Source organism: Oncorhynchus mykiss, chromosome 10 (genome assembly GCF_013265735.2).
Source record: "Oncorhynchus mykiss isolate Arlee chromosome 10, USDA_OmykA_1.1, whole genome shotgun sequence".
In the NCBI taxonomy this organism is placed as follows: domain Eukaryota; kingdom Metazoa; phylum Chordata; class Actinopteri; order Salmoniformes; family Salmonidae; genus Oncorhynchus; species Oncorhynchus mykiss.
Window position 1 is genome coordinate 23,375,181 of NC_048574.1, and position 19,469 is coordinate 23,394,649.

Below are 19,469 nucleotides of genomic sequence, written 5' to 3' on the forward strand. Positions count from 1 at the left end.
TCAGTTTCTGTTAATAATCCGAATGAAACAATTGATAAAAGTCCCATGATAGTAGTGACTGCCCAATACTTCACTTATTAACCAACATTTATTCACATTATTTTAATAAAATATTTCAGTTTTTGTGTATATTACATTAGTTTTATTTGATTACTTTATTTTCATTCTAAGTCAACATCTCATCTATATAGAGCTGCTGCCTATGCTCTGACAATTATTTTAGTAGAGCTTCTAAGTAAATAAGACATACTTTTATGACTGCTGAATACCAACTATCGATCACTTAGATCATGTATTTTCAGGTAGAGAGATACCACCTGAAGCAACTGCTCTCTATCCCTCTCGATAACGCATTCTTCAGTCTTCTCTCTTTTAAGGAGCATGCTAAAAGAAACACAGACTGGACAAGTAGGCACTCAATGGATTGTAGGCATGTATGGTCATTGTAGCTAATTACCACGTTTTCTGCGCTAAACTATGTAGAATATTGGCCTGTTGGAAACTACCATTGCTACTACATAGCACAGTTCGGGATTGAACTGATTTATCTCTAGAGAAAACGTGCAATGTGCGCACTGAGCTCACAGCCCAGAAAAAGCTGAACTAAATGGAATTCAAATAATCGGTCAATTAGTTGTTTAAAAATGAAAAATAACTGACATTTATGTTAATCACTCAGCACTAACAACTGGTCACAGGTGATGCAGAGGTTTGATAAGCGTGGACAGGGAAAAGAGTCCGTTTCCAAGCGGAACCACATTTGAGGTCAACTAACGACAACAGTCATAACTTTCCCTGTTCATTTATTTACTGTCCATTTTGATAATCCTTGCTTGTTAGTGTGAATACCCTTGTCCAAATTATATTTTAAAAAGTGCCGTGCTCAGAGGCAATTATATTGTTCTGCTAAGATATAGTCTATGTAGTAAATGTCAATTAAAGTGTTTACTACAGTATGGTTTGTATTTTAATGTTTGGCATCACAAAATGACTGTGTTCTGACTTTTCTGATGGAAGACGCATTCTTACCACCCACTATCCCAACTCTAAAGACTGCTAAATTCCACAACCTAGGATATATAACGGAATAAATTAGGACTATTTCATAACCATTTCCAGACTAGATACTAACACAATGCTCTCCTATACAGAAAAGGATTGCTCTCCTATATCAAAAATTACGTACTTTGAAGGATTGCGACATCAAAGTGTGCAGTTCCCTGGTGAGCAATCCCAGCGACTGACCCAGTGAGCAGGCCTTTAGAACAACATGTGTACAAAAGCATATTCCAGACTCAAATAGTTAGCATAGGCAGTCTGAGGAGCAGGGCAAAGAATGTTGCTGAGCAACAGGTGGGAGAAAAGGGGATAACCATCTGAGCCTCATGCTACCACTGACAACCCCAAAGGACCCCTGCTTCCATCACCTGCTCGGGAGGAATCCCCCACGGGTTTCCATGGGAAATGCCGGACAAACGCGCCGCATAGCAAAACTGCTGAGCGCTCCATGCAGCCCATTCCGTGGCCGGATTTAACGCTAGCAATGTAGTCACACTCATGCCATCACAGGAAGTAAGACATACTGTTCAATGTTACAACGCAACCTGGTGGTTGGACACAATGGTGAGTCACAGAAGTGAGTTCATGGCAAAAAATAGAGGACAGCTGTTGACCTTTGTCACCTGCCTGTTTTTCCTTAAGTCAAACCTAAGTGCTCTGTGGTGTTCTGTTTGATAAAGTAAAAGTGCTCCACCTTCGATTGCCCTCCATTTTTTTGCCTCAAAATTAAAATTGGAAAACGGGGGGACACATAAAGATTTAAGGGTGGAAAAAGTTGCATACAAACATTAAATTGGCAAGGACTTTTTTCAATATACCGTTTGCCTTTCTCTGAAGCTCTGAAAGACAATGATTTACATGGCAGATTACACACTGTTTACATGTCAAGACGGAGTCACAAAAAATAAACATGTTCGCATCTGGATCTTGATCCAGAGAGAGAATTCCAGATCCGGGGGTAATCCTTATTCTTTTTTCACTAGACAGAAGTGTAGTGCACCGCTGAGGTGTGTTCATAACCCCATCTCCAAACCAAAGAGAACGATCACCAGTCTCTGTCTTATGGTCTCTTGCTATGCTTGTTCTCATCTTCTGTATATCATGCAATGGAGAATTCATTGGAAGATGCACTTTAATGATACAGGTTAACAGTATTATTACAGTCCTAGCTGAGTAATTCTAGCATAACTCAGCTAACCAAGATTTTTTTTAAATGGCCCTTTAAAAGGGAAATAATTATGGCCAAACTCATTAGTCACACTAAGGAGAATATCCCGTCAATTACTGGGGAGTGTCACTGGTCTGCATATTGCTCCCAGTATGGAATGTCCAGACTCCGATGGAATCTTTGCAGCTGCACATAGCAATTATAGTGACCCCACCCCTGATAAGTGATGTCTCCAACCGATTGGCCAACTGCTGTCTGATGTCTAAACAAGCGTCCAGCTAAACTCTGGGGGGAAACAGTCAAATTGAGTGGACATCGGTAGGTTTAACCTACATACAGTACTCTATGCTACCTTCATTGCTCACATCTGGGGCCACTTGTAGATCTGTTTGTTTGATCACGAGACCTTCCGAGCCCCGTCATTCCCAGGTCTGTCTCGAAACATTGGGCTAACCTATGCCCTGAAACCACAGGATGCTGCCCAAAGTCAAATGCAGGATGATCCTGAGTGTTGATGATCTGAAATAAAACTGCATGGTTGGCCAGTTCCGCATGAATGACCCTCAGAGCGGGGAATTAATTACACTGAGAATCGGCGGAGGCTATTTAGAGGGACTCATCAGCCCAGAGATATAGATTCCCTCTGAAAGTGTGGTGAAAATGCACAAACCCATAAGATCATTGTTCTGGCTCAAACCGGATACAACCGGAATGGATGGGTCTGAGGAAGCTGGGGGTAAACTTTTGTGTTTTTCCTTTCCTCACCCAAAGGGGACACTCCGAGACCCTGTGTGAGCACCGTCAAATAACTCGTCCTGCCTACTAAAAGGCTTTTGTTCTTATGTTTTCTACCATTCTTATTTATTTTCTCAATAAATTATTTGTTGGCTTTATTCTGTTACTCCGCTGTTTTATGCGTTCAATATTTCAAGAGCCGCACATCTGTGCTCTCATTGTTCTTTCAGAAAGACTATAAAGACATGTCTTCATCGTACCAGCAGTGCATACTGGAAATGAAGAACACAGGTCAAGCGTAGCAAATCTTCTTATGGTGCCACCTGACCAGATTGTTCCACCAGGGTCATTGTACTTTCATCTAAAATGTGCAGGGCTGTCTGGATATATCTCTCAAAACAATTTATTTTCATGGTTTGTATTCAACATTCTACATGGGTATGCAAGCAGCCTATGTTTTAAGATCTGGGTTTTTACAGTGAGGGCCTTAAAATGTAAATGGGGGAGGGGGGATATGAAAGGATGAGGCTGTACAGCTTTCTGTTAATTGTGACTGTGTGTGTGTGTGTGAAATGTATATGCATAGAGGGTCCTATCAATCAATGACAGAGCACTGTTTTTAGAAAGGAATGTTAGTCCAGTGGAGACGCCACAAATTCTGCATCTAGGCCTAGTGCTTCATATTCATCCTTTGAGCTTCTGCCATGACAAAATGGATGAATAACAAAGAAAACATGTCATTTTCTATCACAATCTATTATAATCCTGACTTCAAACGTATTATTGTTGCTTCTATTGGGATTAAATAGGTTTTAAAATGACAAGTTTAATCTGTCTTTTTCTCATCTCCCATGTTGCCACGATACATTTGCTTTGTTCACAAGTCGTAATTTCTATATCTCTATATCATCTAGAGTGGTCTTGAATTCATTCCAGCGTTACAATGAACCTCTTATATATGGCTATGGTGAATGTACTTTACTCTTTGTTGTGGTGTCTTTCCACATTGTGATAATCTCTTTTAAGCCTCACACAATCATCCCCAATAATAATGTCTGATTATTCTGCCTGTGTAAAACCTCTCCAAGGTCTTGTTGGCTCCTTTTAAGGTTATCTTGTAAGACCTGATAATGACCATTGTGTAAACATGTTCAACTCGGGAAGTCGGACTATCTAGGAGGAAATGGCAGATGAGATAGTGCGGTCATTTTGGGATGTCTCTGCTGCATTTCACATTAGAATAGGACTAGAATGTTGAGAAACTGACAATTTAGTTTAATCACAACCTTCCTGCCTTAGAAATGAGATAGATGTGACAAATTTGATGAGTTGTTCCACATCTTTTTTTCTGTCCTATTCGCTTTTTCTTTCCAATGGCTGACACGGCAGTGTTACTGAAAATCTATTCAAATTTCTGTGACCTTCCACGCATTGGCCTTTTTCTTTTTCTTTTTTACCTGCTAACGTCACCAGTTCAGGCAAGCACCCTTATCAGCCCCGATAGACTCTGCTACTAAAATGGACTCTTAAGCACACGGATGCCTAAACTCTCTCTACAGCTCTGAGGCTGCGGCCTTGTCTAGCGTCCGGTTACAGTGATGACAAATGCCCGCCAAACCTCTGAGTCACAAGAAAAATGACTCAAATTGTTTTTCTTTTTCTACAGCTTGCTGTAACATGGTTGACAAGCAAGTACTACAGGCAGTACACCCTCTTACGAAGCTCAGTCTAGGGCCACCATGTTACAAACTCGCCACCAATGTCTGGCATGCCGACAAATATCTCAGGCACTTACCCAGGGTATGCACTCACACACGTGTGGCAACTGTACTGTGTACATGCTGTATCTGGGCTTCTACCGTGTTCTCAGGCACGACTCATGGCAAACCAAAAACCTAGGGTTGCCCACGTCCCTGTGATACATTCTGACAGGATTAGGAAATGCCATTAATGTCGCTCGATATCAAACATTTCAGCGCTCACTGAGTATTTTATACATGCTTGGTCCGACACTTTCTCAGGCTTAACTGATGATGAAGTTTTAATGGAAGTGCTCCAGACTAGGTCAGCTGAAAGCCATCATGAAGATATGTTCTTATGTCTAGCTATACTTAGTCTTGTCTCTGCTTATAATTACTTGGTATGAACTAGTAAAATGATGTGATAACAATTGATCTTTTTTGGTCCTTCAAATATAGCAACACTAATGCTGCTTCTTGTTTCAATGAATCCCAAATAAACTAAACAAATAGTTAAGTTAAGTAATTATTGAGTGATTACCATTTCACCATGTCATTTCTAAGTAAGTGCCAGGGAAATAGCATACTGTAAAATAAAGAGTATCCTTATTAAGAGCATTAATGGGACAAAGGAATTACTGAGGTTATACTTGCTCAGTTAATGTTACACTGTCGCATCTCTGCTGCATAAAATCATCCTTTTGACCAGTTAGGCCTAATACTGTAGCCCAAGTGTTAACCCCAACACCAGGTCACCAGATGGTCTGGTTACAATCTACCAACACTATCTGACCAGTCAGCTAAATGTACATTGCAAGTCGGATGCTAATGGTGGCTTTTCAAAAGTAAACAGGATATTTATTCTACTAAGGCCTTCCTTTGTTTGACACAAATCAATAATAATTTATTGTAGCTCTGTCTGTTCTCTATCGCCTAGTCACCATCATTCTGACGTTCAGTGAACTTGCTAACGACTACATACCTCGTTTGAAGAGAGAGGCTTTATTGTGAAATACATTCAATTTGAAACTGTAGTTGTAGGTTGTAGGCCTACCTATCAGCTACCCAAATAAGAACCTCTGGACAAAATTACTGAAACTGTATTACCAAACATGTCATACTTTGATGGATTATTTAGGATGGCATGGCAGTCTTGAATGGACTACATTTCCTGAGCTTGAGATGGTCATAAGAATGATTTAGCATGATTTGATGCCGAGTTTCTGCATGATGATGAATCATTTGTGGCATTTGTGTCACTGGGCTGATAAAGCATCTGGGCCGATTACCTCGGGTAGAAACGTGAGAGACACTGCAGTGAGAAGTCACAGAGAACTCCCAAACACCCCTACTCCACCCCCCTTACTCACCGCAATGCTACTCAACAAAAACTCCCTTTGTCTGACTGCCAACATTTTTGTCAGGCCTTAGCACAAGACTCGCACATCCCTTCACAGAGGCCAACTACATTTCCTGAGCTTGAGATAGTTATAAGAATGATTTAGCTTGATTTGATGCTGAGATTCTGCCTGATGATGAATCATTTCTGGCATATGGACACTGGGCTGATAAAGCATCTGGGACGATCAACTTGGGTAGAAATGTGAGAAACACTACAGTTGAGAAGTCACGATGAACTCCAGATTTTCATACCTTCATATCTTTCCTGTGCCATACAGTATTACCGGCAGTGCACACAAGGGCCACTATTTCTTTCTGAATGGAAAAAAATGTTGTCAGCAGGGATCTTGATCCAGAAGGGGATTGATTCTCTGCTGTAACCAAGAAGCTTGATCGAGCAAGCTAGCCACTTAACTAGCAAGTTAGCAAACCAAATGCATAACTGGAGCCCTGAGCTGGTGATAATTTATTTGGCACATAGATAGTCAGATAGTTAATTTTAGGGTGCACCAAACCCCTACTCCACCCCCCTTACTCACTGCTCACTGCTGACATCTAAACTAGAAATAAATCAAATCAAAATCAAATTAAATTTTATTGATCACACACACATGGTGAGTAGATTAATGTGAGTGTAGCAAAATGCTTGTGCTTTTAATTCTGACAGTGCAGTAATATCTAACAAGTAATCTAACAATTTCCCAACAACTACCTAATACACACAAATCTAAAGGAGTGAATGAGAATAAGTACATATAAATATATGGATGAGCGATGGCCGAGCGGCATAGGCAAGGTGCAATAGATGGTATAAAATACAGTATATACATATGGTATGAGTAATGTAAGATATGTAAACATTATTAAAGAGTCATTATTTAAAGTGGCATTGTTTAACCTGTTAGAGCTCTAGGGGCGCTATTTCATTTTTGGATAAAAAACGTTCCCGTTTTAAGCGCGATATTTTGTCACGAAGATGCTCGACTATAGTTTTGGAAAGAAAACACTCTGAAGTTTCAGAATCTGCAAAGATTTTGTCTGTAAGTGCCCCAGAACTCATTCTACAGGCGAAACCAAGATGATGCATCACCCAGGAATTAGCAGAATTTCTGAAGCTCTGTTTTCCATTCTCTCCTTATATGGCTGTGATTGCGCAACGAATGAGCCTACACTTTCTGTCGTTCGCCCAAGGTCTTAGCAGCATTGTGACGTATTTGTAGGCATATCATTGGAAGATTGACCATAAGAGACTACATTTTCCAAGTGTCCGCCTGGTGTCCTGCGTCGAATTCGGTGCGCAATTGCCAGCTGCTTCTACTTTACCATTTGATTCAGGGGAGAAAGCATGTGTCCAAGAACGATGTATCAATGAAGAGATATGTGAAAAACACCTTGATGATTGATTCTAAACAACGTTTGCCATGTTTTCAGTCGATATTATGGAGTTAATTTGGAAAAAAGTTCGTGTTTTGAGGACTGAATTTTCAGATTTTTTTTGGTAGCCAAATGTGATGTATAAAACGGAGCTATTTCTAATACACAAGGAATCTTTTTGGAAAAACTGAGCATCTGCTATCTAACTGAGAGTATCCTCATTGAAAACATCAGAAGTTCTTCAAAGGTAAATGATTTTATTTGAAGGCTTTTATGTTTTTGTTAATGTTGCGTGCTGGATGCTAACGCTAATGCTAACGCTAAATGCTAACGCGAAATGCTAACGCTAGCTAGCTACTTTTACACAAATGATTGTTTTCCTATGGTTGAGAAGCATATTTTGAAAATCTGAGATGACAGTGTTGTTTACAAAAGGCTAAGCTTGAGAGATGGCATATTTATTTCATTTCATTTGCGATTTTCATAAATAGTTAACGTTGTGTTATGCTAATGAGCTTGCTGATAGATTTACACAATCCTGGATACAGGGGTTTTTTCATAGCTAAACGTGACGCAGAAAACGGAGCGATTTGTCCTAAACAAATAATCTTTCAGGAAAAACTGAACATTTGCTATCTGAGAGTCTCCTCATTGAAAACATCTGAAGTTCTTCAAAGGTAAATGATTTTATTTGAATGCTTTTCTGTTTTTTTGTGTAAATGTTGCCAGCTGAATGCTAATGCTAAATGCTACGTTAGCCATCAATACTGTTACACAAATGCTTGTTTTGCAATGGTTGAGAAGCATATTTTGAAAATCTGAGATGACAGTGTTGTTAACAAAAGGCTAAGCTTGAGAGCTAGCATATTTATTTCATTTCATTTGCGATTTTCATGAATAGTTAACGTTGCGTTATGGTAATGAGCTTGAGTCTGTATTCACGATCCCGGATCCGGGATGGGGAGATCAGAAAGGTTAAAGTGACTAGTTATCCAAAATTGGGAGATAATATGGCCGACATTTGATTGTAAGGAATTCTAGGTTGGGTGAGCAGAAGGACTTAAGTTCCTGTATGTTGTTATGATTACACCATTAGTCATTAATCATGAAGCATACACCCCCGCCCTTCCTTTTCCCAGAGAGGAGTTTATCTCTGTCGGCGCGATGCATGGAGAAGCCCGGTGGCTGAACCGATTCCGACAACATATCCCGAGAGAGCCATGTTTCTGTGAAACAGAGGATGCTACAATCTCTGATGTCTCTCTGGAAGGCAACCCTTGCTCAAAGTTCATCTACCTTGTTGTCAAGAGACTGGACATTGGCGAGTAGTATACTCGGGAGCGGTGGGCAAGGTGCATGTCTACGAAGCCTGACTAGGAGGCCGCTCCATCTGCCCCTTCTGCTGCGCCGTTGTTTTGGGTCAGCTTCTGGGATTAGGTCCATTGTCCTGGGTGGTGGTCCAAACAGAGGATCCTCTTTGGGAAAGTCGTATTCCTGGTCGTAATGTTGGTAAATTGACGTCACTCTTATATCTAATAGTTCTTCCCGGCTGTATGTAATAAGACTTAAGATTTCCTGGGGTAACAATGTAAGAAATAATCCATAAAAAAAACTAAATACTGCATAGTTTCCTAAGGACTCGAAGCGAGGCGACCATCTCTGTTGGCGCCATCTTGCAAATATTGTTAATCATCAGGTATCCTATGAATATGAGGAATGCCACAGTCTGGTTCCTACACCAAAAGATAATTGTTATCTGTAGGAGGAATGTATATGGTGGAGTCAATTAAGCTTGGAATGTACTGAGTAAAGGAAAGGCGATCACATAGTTGCAGTCACTGATAAGGGTGGAGAGCTGTGGATTAGTGAGGAATGGGGGCCGAGGTCAGGTCACATTAAGGAACAGTTAATTACCTGCATCACTTAACTTCTTGCCTAGCAATAAAGACGTAATGTTTAGAGGGAAGGAGGAGACTTCATCCAAATTGGGGCATATATACTTGTGCTGGTGGAAACATGTCTTTGTCTCTTCAGCTGTCTGACCCTTTGGGTGAATAAACTTGGTTTGAGCTTTACAAATTGTCCGTGAGTTTTTACACTGTTCATTTAGAACCTAACACCGCAATGCTACTCAATGGCTTGTGAGTGGCGCAGCGGCCTAAGGCACTGCATCTCGGTGCTACAGGCGTCACTATAGACCCTGGTTCGATTCCAGGCTGTATCACAACCGACCGTGATTGGGAGGGTGGATAGGGTGGAGCACAATTGGCCCAGCGTTGTTCGCGTTAGGGTTTTGCCGGGGTAGGCCGTCATTGTAAATAAGAATTTGTTCTTAACTGACTTGCCTAGTTAAATAAAGGTTAAATAAAAAAATATAAATAAATAAAAACTTCCTTTGGATGACCACCAACATTTTTGTCAGGTCTTACCGCATGAATTGCACAACACTACCGGGAGGCCGTACAACCACATACATGGCTCTTGCATACCGGTCTCTTTCGCAAGGCCCTACATCAAGAGATTAGTTATGGTCAACAAAATGATTGGGATGTCTTTTTTTATCACAAGGCTGGTGTCATCTGCCCTTCATACTGTAGAAGACACTTAAGAACTCAGCTGGCTGCTATGAGGGATTGGAGTCATTGTCAGTTCTGCAGATCACAGGAAGGAGAGTATTTTGACTGTCAGTTGGGCTGTTAGTGATAGACTTGTTTTAGGAACTAAAAGTGTTTTTGCTGAAAATGCCAAATTGCCTTTTTAGAAGGGTAGAAAAGCGGCGATGATGGTGCTGGAACTAGCCAGTTGTCGTCAATGTGTATTTGATTTTGAAAAATTGGAGAGTTGATTTAAGATGAACAAATGCATTTTCAGATAATGCCAATAGCTTCTATTTTACTATGCTTTAGATATGAATATGTTTAATCTCAAATCATATATTTAGATTTGCTTGAATACAAGCCAAATGCTTTGGAATGAACAGCGTTCAAACACCTGAGGCTGTCATATGATTCTGCCATCTGGCTATTTATAGAGAGAGTAATTGCCTTTGTGACAGTATGGTAAACAGAGGAAGAATCCAAAGCGATTATCTGGCTATGACTCCTAGCAATGTAGCCCAGACTTCCCTTGTTTTTTCAGACAGGCAGTGCTTCAGCAGCATTCACTCTATTATCTGTGCCCTGCCATTAATGAATCTGTAATTATTACCCTATATTGACAGCATCCCAATGTGTGATTGATGGCGGTTCCTCCTGACCTATTGATATGCTGGCTCTGTCTGAATCTATTGAATGAACACAGGGAGGAAAACCACTCCGGCGTTCTTCCCCTAGGGATCACGTGACTACAGATAAAGATCGGCAAACAGGAAATCACCAAAACACTGCCCTAAACTCAGACAGCCAACTGATGAGCATTTCAAAGATGATCCCGCAGACACAGAAAAAACATCTTATGATAATGTCTTGGCATTACAAACAGCAGATTTCAACTGCTACTGACAAGGTGAAATATCACTTCCAGACTTATTATGCCATATCTCACAACAGAAAAAAGTGAGATCTGTGAGAAATATAAATAATTGTTGTCCTCGATCAAAATTCCTCAAAATTCCACCAAGGCCTACAGATGGGCTTAATGCAACAACAACAACAAATCTGAGACGACCCAAAGCTGATGTTATATTTTCATGGGGGGTTTTGGCCAACTACCTTCAGCCTAGCAGCCAGGCTCTAAACCTATTTTAATTTTTTTATCAATGCCTCTTCCACACAATAGTCTTATTACCATTTGAAGAATGCACGTGCTTGCCATTCCTGGAACATAAGCATGTCCATTTTCAACTTTCCCCTCAGCATCTGCTACTGCTTACCAAAAGGAGAAAAAATAAATAAAAGCAGGGTAGTGCCTACTTCAATAACCTTTCAAGTTCTTGCTGCGAAGTTCAAGTGGATTTCTATCTCATGAAAGACCATTCAAATCCAGCTTTTCTGTTATGCTTTATTTCTTAATCAACTACCCTTTCATTCTCTTTAAGACCAACTTAAAACAGGTGAGTGGGAGTAATTCACAGTACATTAGAAGTTTTTTTCCTCCGTATGCTTTTTATTCACAATGCCGCATTTGCTGCTAACAAACAGTGTCTGGGGTTTGGGAGGGACACCATAGATATTTCTGGTCACTCGTGCCTTCTCCCCAAACCCATCCACCCACTTCTGCTCAGCTGTTTCGGGCCATTCCATTGTTGGAATCATGTGCTTCACTGCCTTTATCCCATGCATGGTCCTTTGTGGCGCGGTTATCCAAGGTACAGTGCATTTGGAAAGTATTCAGACCCCTTTTTCCATATGTTGTTACGCTACAGTCTTATTATGTTGCGTTACAGCCTTGAAATTTATTAAATATGTTTTTTTCCTCATCAATTTACACACAATACCACATAATGACAAAGGAAAAACTGATTTTTAGACATTTTTGCAAATGTATTACAAATACAAAACAGAAATAGCTTATTTATATAAGTATTCAGACCCTTTGCTATGAGACTCGAAATTGAGCTCAGGTGCATCCTGTTTCCATTGATCAACCTTCGAGATGTTTCTACAACTTGATTGGAGTCGACCTGTGGTAAATTCAATTGATTGGACATGATTTGGAAAGGCACACACCTGTCTATATAAGGTCCCACCGTTGACAGTGCATGTCAGAGAAAAAAACAAGCCATGAGGTCAAAGGAATTGTCTGTACAGTTCAGAGACAATATTGTGTCAACACACAGATCTGGGGGAAGGATACCAAAACATTTCTGCAGCATTGAAGGTCCCCAAGAACACAGTGGCCTCCATCATTCTTAAATGGGAGAGGTTTGGAACCACCAAGACTCTTCCTAGAGCTGGCTGCCTGGCCAAACTGAGCAATCGTGGGAGAAGGGCCTTAGTCAGGGAGGTGACCAAAAACCTGATGGTCCTAACAGAGCTCTACAGTTCTTCTGTGGAGATGGGAGAACCTTCCAGAAAGACAACCATCTCTGAAGCACTCCACCAATTACGCCGTTTTGGTAGAGTGACCAGGCGGAAGGCACTCCTCAGTAAAAGGCACATGACAGCCCGGTTGGAGTTTGCCAGAAGGCACCTAAAGACTCTCAGACCATGAGAAACAAGATTCTCTGGTCTAATGAAACCAAGATTGGCCTGAATGCCAATCGTCACGTCTGGAGTAAACTTGGAACCATCCCTACGGTGAAGCATGGTGGTGGTAGCATCATAATGTGGGGATGTTTTTCAGTGGCAGAGATTGGGAAACTAGTCAGGATCGAGGGAAAGATGAACGTAGCAAAGTACAAAGAGATCCTTGATGAAAACCTGCTCCAGACTGGGGTGAAGGACAACGACCCAATAGGACAACGACCCTAAGCACACAACCAAGACAGCGCATGAGGGGCTTCAGGACAAGTCTCTTAATTTCCTTGAGTGGCCCAGCCAGAGCCCGGATTTGAACCCGATCTCTGGAGAGACCTGAAAATAGCTGTGCAGCAATGCTCCCCATCCAACCTGACAGAGCTTGAGAGGATCTGCAGAGAAGAATGAGAGAAACTCCCCAAATACAGGTGTGCCAAGCTTGTAGCATCATACCCAAGAAGACTCAAGACTGTAATCTCTGCCAAAGGTGCTTCAACAAAGTACTTAGTAATAGATATGAATACTTATGTAAATGTGATATTTCCGTTTGTCATTTTTTATAAATTTGCAAAAATGTCTAAAAAACAGTTTCTACTTTGTTATTATGGTGTATTGTGTGTGTAGATTGATGAGGGGGAAAAACAATTTAATCAATTTTAGAATAAGCCTGCAACCTAACAAAATGTGGAAAAGGTCAAGGGGTCTGAGTACTTTCAGAAGGTACTGTAGATAACTAGTATTATGGGCTTGTTGTTGGCCAATGATTAGCTCTAACTTCAGTGTAACGTCTAAATGCTAAGATGAATCTGCATTAATCGTGCATAATACATTATTCAAAATGTCAATTCAAACTGTTGTCAAAACCTAACCTCAGAATAGATTAACTGCAGACGGCTTTACAAGCAAACTGGAAATGTAGGCTAGAGCTGCAAGCCTAATTACAGGACATGGGCTACCGTGCTAGTTTAAACAGACAGTGGGTCTACCATTCTCACACAACTGCTTTGTCTGTTGGGAATAACTCTTAACTCTCTGTGCTTGCTGGGCAGCCACTCTTCTCTGTGCTTGCTATTCGTTTTTCTCTTTTTCCCTGCCATTTACTCTCTCTACACTAAAATGTCAAGCTGTATGTGACTCGCCCAGGGGTTCCAGCATGCCATTCAGGGAGTGCTCCAAACATTTGCTCACAAGCTGTGGATGGGAAGGGAAGCATCTGACAACAAGCACCTCCTGGGGGGAAGCGCTATCAGCACTTTCCCTGGGACTCATCAACTCCTGTCGTCCCCACCAGCAATGCCACACATTTTAGACAATGAAGAAAACACCTGTCATCTGGCTCTTGTTTAAATTAAGTCAGCAAAGACGGGTGTCTTATCCTCCATCGTGTGTGTGTGTGTGTGTGTGTGTGTGTGTGTGTGTGTGTGTGTGTGTGTGTGTGTGTGTGTGTGTGTGTGTGTGTGTGTGTGTGTGTGTGTGTGTGTGTGTGTGTGCGCGTGTGTGAGACCAAACATTTTGCCATGATGGAGAGACTTATCAGGGGAAAATACTCCAACATTAGCTAAGCAAAGGTGTTAGCATATCCGCTGGCTTGCACAACACTCGGCAGCTAACACAGGCAGCTGTTTCATTGAAACTAGCTAATCCATTGTGATTTAATTATAACGTCAATATTAGCTACAGTGGTAGCTAGTTGGAATAAGTATTTAGTGTTGTGTGCATTGCATCTGTGCACTTAGCTAGCTACCATCCCATAGCCTACATTGCATATGAAGTGTGACTGGCTCATCCGTGGATGTATGGAGAAAATGCCCCCCTTTTTTGGGGGGGGGGGGGTCATGCTCTCTGGTTGTCTCAAAGTTGTTGTTGGCCGCTGACGAGCATTGTGATTCTACAAGTAGAATCGATAGGTTCGTTGCTAACCGGTCGGTATGAAGCAGGTACCGCTTTTGTTCTGGTAAGAGAAGGAACGGCCTCCCACTGTGAAAAGTACCTTTAGGCTGTCTATCGGCAATGGGATACTCGATGTGTTTCATGCTTAAGGAGGCAGCTTGCTTTTCTCTCCCATATCTCCTCAGATAAGGGACTTCTCTTCTCACCCAAAGAGGTATGAGTCTGAAGCAGACTTACTGTGAGCTGCCATAGGGCAAAAAACTAGACCAAGTTCTCACATTTCAGTTGGTCATGTCTCCGTGAGTAGCCTAATCAATTTCCCACTCATTTGCTAAAGGGTAATTTATCAAGTCTGAAATTACATTTGCCACATCCATTGTAATTGATCTTTCTTTCACTTTTATTCAGACTGGAAACCAGTTTTACTGCCACTGAATAAATGTGCATTTCTTGAGGTCAAAGAAGCCAATAATTCTCAAACTTCAAATAGAGGTGACTGGACCTGAAGGGTTAAGATTTGTGGAGGTCCTTCTTCTAAGACTATTAAGGAAATATCTTAATATTAATCCAATCAAATTTTATTGATTGCATACACATATTTTGCAGATGTTGTCGTGGGTTTAGCAAAATTCTGATGTCCCTAGCTACAACAATGCAGTAATACCTAACAATACAAAACAATACACGCGAGTCCAAATAAAAATCAAAGAATATTGGCTTGGTTTATATTGGCTTGGTACTGTTCCACTTTGAGCACTGTCAAACTCCCACATATCTTGGCACTTCTAGGTCTTGACAGGATCTCAACCCAATTGAACACTTATTCTGGAGCGGCGCCTGAGACAGCGTTTCCGGCCACCATCGACAAATCACCAGAAGATGGAAATTATTGTGGAAGAATGGCGTCGCATCCCTCCAATAGAGCTCCAGATACACTACATGACCAAATGTATGTGGACACCTGCTCGTTGAACATCTCATTCCAAATTCATGGGCATTAATGTGGAGTTGGTCCCCCCTACGCGCTTCAGCACTCGGTGGTCCCGTTCTGTGAGCTTGTGTGGCCTACCACTTTGCGGCTGAGCCATTGTTGCTCCTAGACGTTTCCACTTCACAATAACAGCACTTACAGTTGACTGGGGCAGCACTAGCAGGGCAGAATTTGGCCGAACTGACTTGTTGGAAAGGTGGCATCCTATGACGGTGCCAAGTTGAAAGTCACTGAACTCTTCAGTAAGGCCATTCTATTGCAATGTTTGTCTATGGAGATTGCATGGCTGTGTCCTCAGTGTTATACACATGTCAGCAACGGTGTGGCTGAAATAGCTGAATCCACTAATTTGAAGGGGTGTCCACATACTTTTGTATATATAGTGTACTTGTAGAATCTATGCCAAGGCGCACTGAAGCTGTTCTGGCGGCTCGTGGTGGCCCAACGTCTTATTAAAAGACCTGTACGTCTCTATCATACCTATTCAAAATACATTCAAACTATGACAAAAAACAAGCCAACGATGAATTAGCCTAAAACCAACAAAATAATGTGCATAACAAAAGAGGTCAAATAGATTTGTACATTTAAGCAATAAAATCAAATTACATAGTAACAGGTGTTTAAATGTACAAAGCTGATTCAAGTTATTTTCCTCAAATTGTGAATTATGTTTTTCTTTCAGAACTGTAATTGAGTGGTAACAATCTTTCCAACAACAATCAACGTTAACCAGCTCTAACTATAGTATATAGCCTCCAGACAATAACAACTGGGTAAGCTGTAAAATAATAGGCAACATGGCTTCAAACACACTAAATCAGATTCTCAGTAGGTCTAAATCCAGGGCGACATTGAAAGACCAGCACCATCTTTGGAAGCAGCCTTCTTGCTATCCATATTTAAATACACAGATAATTAAGCCAGTCCACACACTTGGATGACCAGAGGGGCTGAAGGCACACAGGTCTGTGCCTCCTTTTGTTCTGTGTGTCTCTCTACAAGAAGGATTCAATACATGCTTAGCACTTCAGGAAAAACAGTTAAACCCTAAAGCAAATGACCACCACAAGTCCATCGTGTGGTACTGTTTAAGATCCTACTATAATCTAGCCTTATTTGTTGTGTATATCAGTAGCCTTAACTTATTTATCAATAACTTTAGTGATTCAAATTCTCATTACAATTTTAATATGAGGTAAGCTATAGCACCTGCTATGGGCTATTAGGAAACATTTGGGAACAATTCAAAATGTTTTTATTTAATTATTTTTATTCAGAGTTCTATTTCGTTTAATTTAGCATGTCAATGACATCAGCAACTGTGGAAGTTGATACAAATGTATCTCTGAAATGTCAACATAATGATTAAACATTATTTTTGAGAAGGATCTGAGTATGCATGAGTTAAACACGAGGGAGCGCTTCATGGGAACAAATTGCATCATACTCTTCCAGCAACATAACTTAATGATTTGTCTCTGCATCTGGCCAAATTGTAAACAGTTCTAATAGTTATTTCATGTTTTAATTAGGGTCAAACCAAAACACTAACTGTTTACATGCCGAGACAAATCGCTTAATCTGAAATGGCTAATAAAAAGTTACAAAATCTACATTTTAGAACCGCTCTTCAAAGAGTTCTCAACGCTGACAAAGCGAGCTGCCTGCTGCTTTCAGATAGGCTCCTCCCGCGGACTGTCTGTCTTTATTCCCCAATGGAAAAAACCGTTATCTCGCATCACTGAATACTGCGAGTCTGAACTTTTATCAACCACAATTCTAACACGTTAAAAACGTTTAAGCAAACGTATATTTAGATCAAATACTTATTTCTTAGACAATAACACATTTATAGATGTATTTACAGTCGAACACTTTTGAAAGTAAGGAGACAGACTAAAGGGGGACTCGACTCATCCCCTTTTAAAAAACAAGCCCCTAAATTAACTGATACATTGTATCTCTTCTTGTTATTTCATAATGTAAAGTTTGTTGCCAATTAAAACATGCTAACTGTATGTAGAGCAGTTTACGAAAGGTTTCTATCTCTGAAGAGTTCGATAAACTAGACATACTTCCAAATGCCAAACTGCACTGTCCGGCTTCGGATAGATCAAACATTCCAACGAGCCAACACAACAGGGCTTGAGGCTCTAGTGTTACCAAACCATTTCTTAACTCTGATCTTCGATTGCCTACTTTATAATTGAATATATCTCCATTTAAATCAGAACATCATCTATTAATAACAAAATAGCTGGCTGGCTATAGCTAGCTTACTGAGAGAGTTGGGTCAGAAATGATCACTTATATCCTTACGCAGATCACGTCTCGCAAATAACAAAGTAGCTAATTTCAAATGACACAAGCGAGTGTCACGTCCAGAATGTCTCGTCCAGAATGTCTCGGCAACGGCAATAGGCTAGGGAAATAAAGCGCAGTCCTCATGTATTTACTTACAGTGAGTTGAGAGGAGGACCAGAATGCAAGCCAGACGTGTTAACGCCATCTTGGAGTCGATGCAATGTTCAGTTTGGCCGTACATGCGCAAAGTCAAGAGCTTTTCAATGGATGGAGAGGACTGGCCAGGGAGAGAGGCAGGGGGAATGAATCTATTGTATCGGGTTTCCATGGCTACCGAAAGCATCACTCACACAGTCAAGAACGTATGTTTGACAAGATGTGGGAGGACCAGACGTTTTACAACCGTGGACCAGGCAGCTCGAGATCTATTCTATCAGACAACATTCTGTGCTGTGCAATTATGATAACATTTACAAATCTATTTTTTTTTAATTGATTTTCAGAGTAGGCTTTGATCCAGACAAATTCCATTCTTAAAAATAGAACACTCAATTTTTTATTTTTTATTTTATTTTACCTTTATTTAACCAGGCAAGTCAGTTAAGAACAAATTCTTATTTTCAATGACGGCCTGGGAACAGTGGGTTAACTGCCTGTTCAGGGGCAGAACGACCTTGTCAGCTCGGGGGTTTGAACTCACAACCTTCCGGTTACTAGTCCAACGCTCTAACCACTAGGCTACCCTGCCGCCCCAATTAGCATCCTTCCTAAAACAAATGGCCTTTGGAATGTTTTGTTGACTATTCAAATTGTGTAGAGTAAACAGGGGATTAATTAGCATTGATTGGAGGCTTTTTTTACTGGCCTAATCCTGTCCGTTGTAACTGCATTTAAAGAGAACCCCACAGCTGTGTCATCAGGCAGATCAGGCTTGAAAGAATCAGCTATTTATCTCAGTCAATCTCAATTGATTATGCACGCAATCGTTATTGCTTTTATATAGCTAAGCCAACCATTGGAATCGTGTCTACTAGAAAGTCCACACTAATGTGTGTGGCCCAAATATGTTGCTTGCAATTTTATGACAATTACATATTATTAAATGTGCTTTGCATTGATAACTGGAGGGGAAAAAAAGACTATTCATTGCATTACGCTTTTCGCGTTGTCATGGTGTCTTCTCCCTAATGAATTTACAGTTCTTATGGTTTTTCAATATCAGACAACTATGTAAGTACTAAGTATTAATACATAAAAGGGGACAATGGTCGTTTTACTAGTAGTTTAAATGTGTTCTATGTTATCAAGGTCCACAGACAGTGAATAGAGCTCAAATATAAAACTTATTCCCAATATGCACCTGATGCACCAGGCTATATAGTTTGACATACAGTGGAGGAAAGTAACCCTTATAGCCCCTTCCCCCTTACATGCACAAACAATATGTAACAGCCTCTTTTGTTTCCATTGTTTTTCTCTTGTCCTTTGAATGATTGAGGCGCTTTAGAGACATCCTGAATTCTCAGATTTACTTTCAGCACTTAAGACGACAGAATTTCTCCTTGGCCATCAAATCAAATCAAATGTATTTATATAGCCCTTCGTACATCAGCTGATATCTCAAAATG

General features: G+C 40.7%; 1 protein-coding gene across 1 annotated transcript in view; it reads right to left on the bottom strand.

Annotated features, from left to right (window-relative positions):
- The window catches only part of LOC110533526 (junctional adhesion molecule 3B), a 44,976-nt gene extending 26,831 nt beyond the window's left edge, over window positions 1-18,145 (bottom strand). The window contains exon 1 of the mRNA XM_021617819.2: window positions 17,998-18,145. Within this exon, the coding sequence (XP_021473494.1) occupies window positions 17,998-18,082 (85 nt within the window). The 5' untranslated portion in view covers window positions 18,083-18,145. The remainder of the gene's footprint in view (window positions 1-17,997) is intronic.
- Between the last annotated feature and the right edge of the window lie 1,324 nt (window positions 18,146-19,469).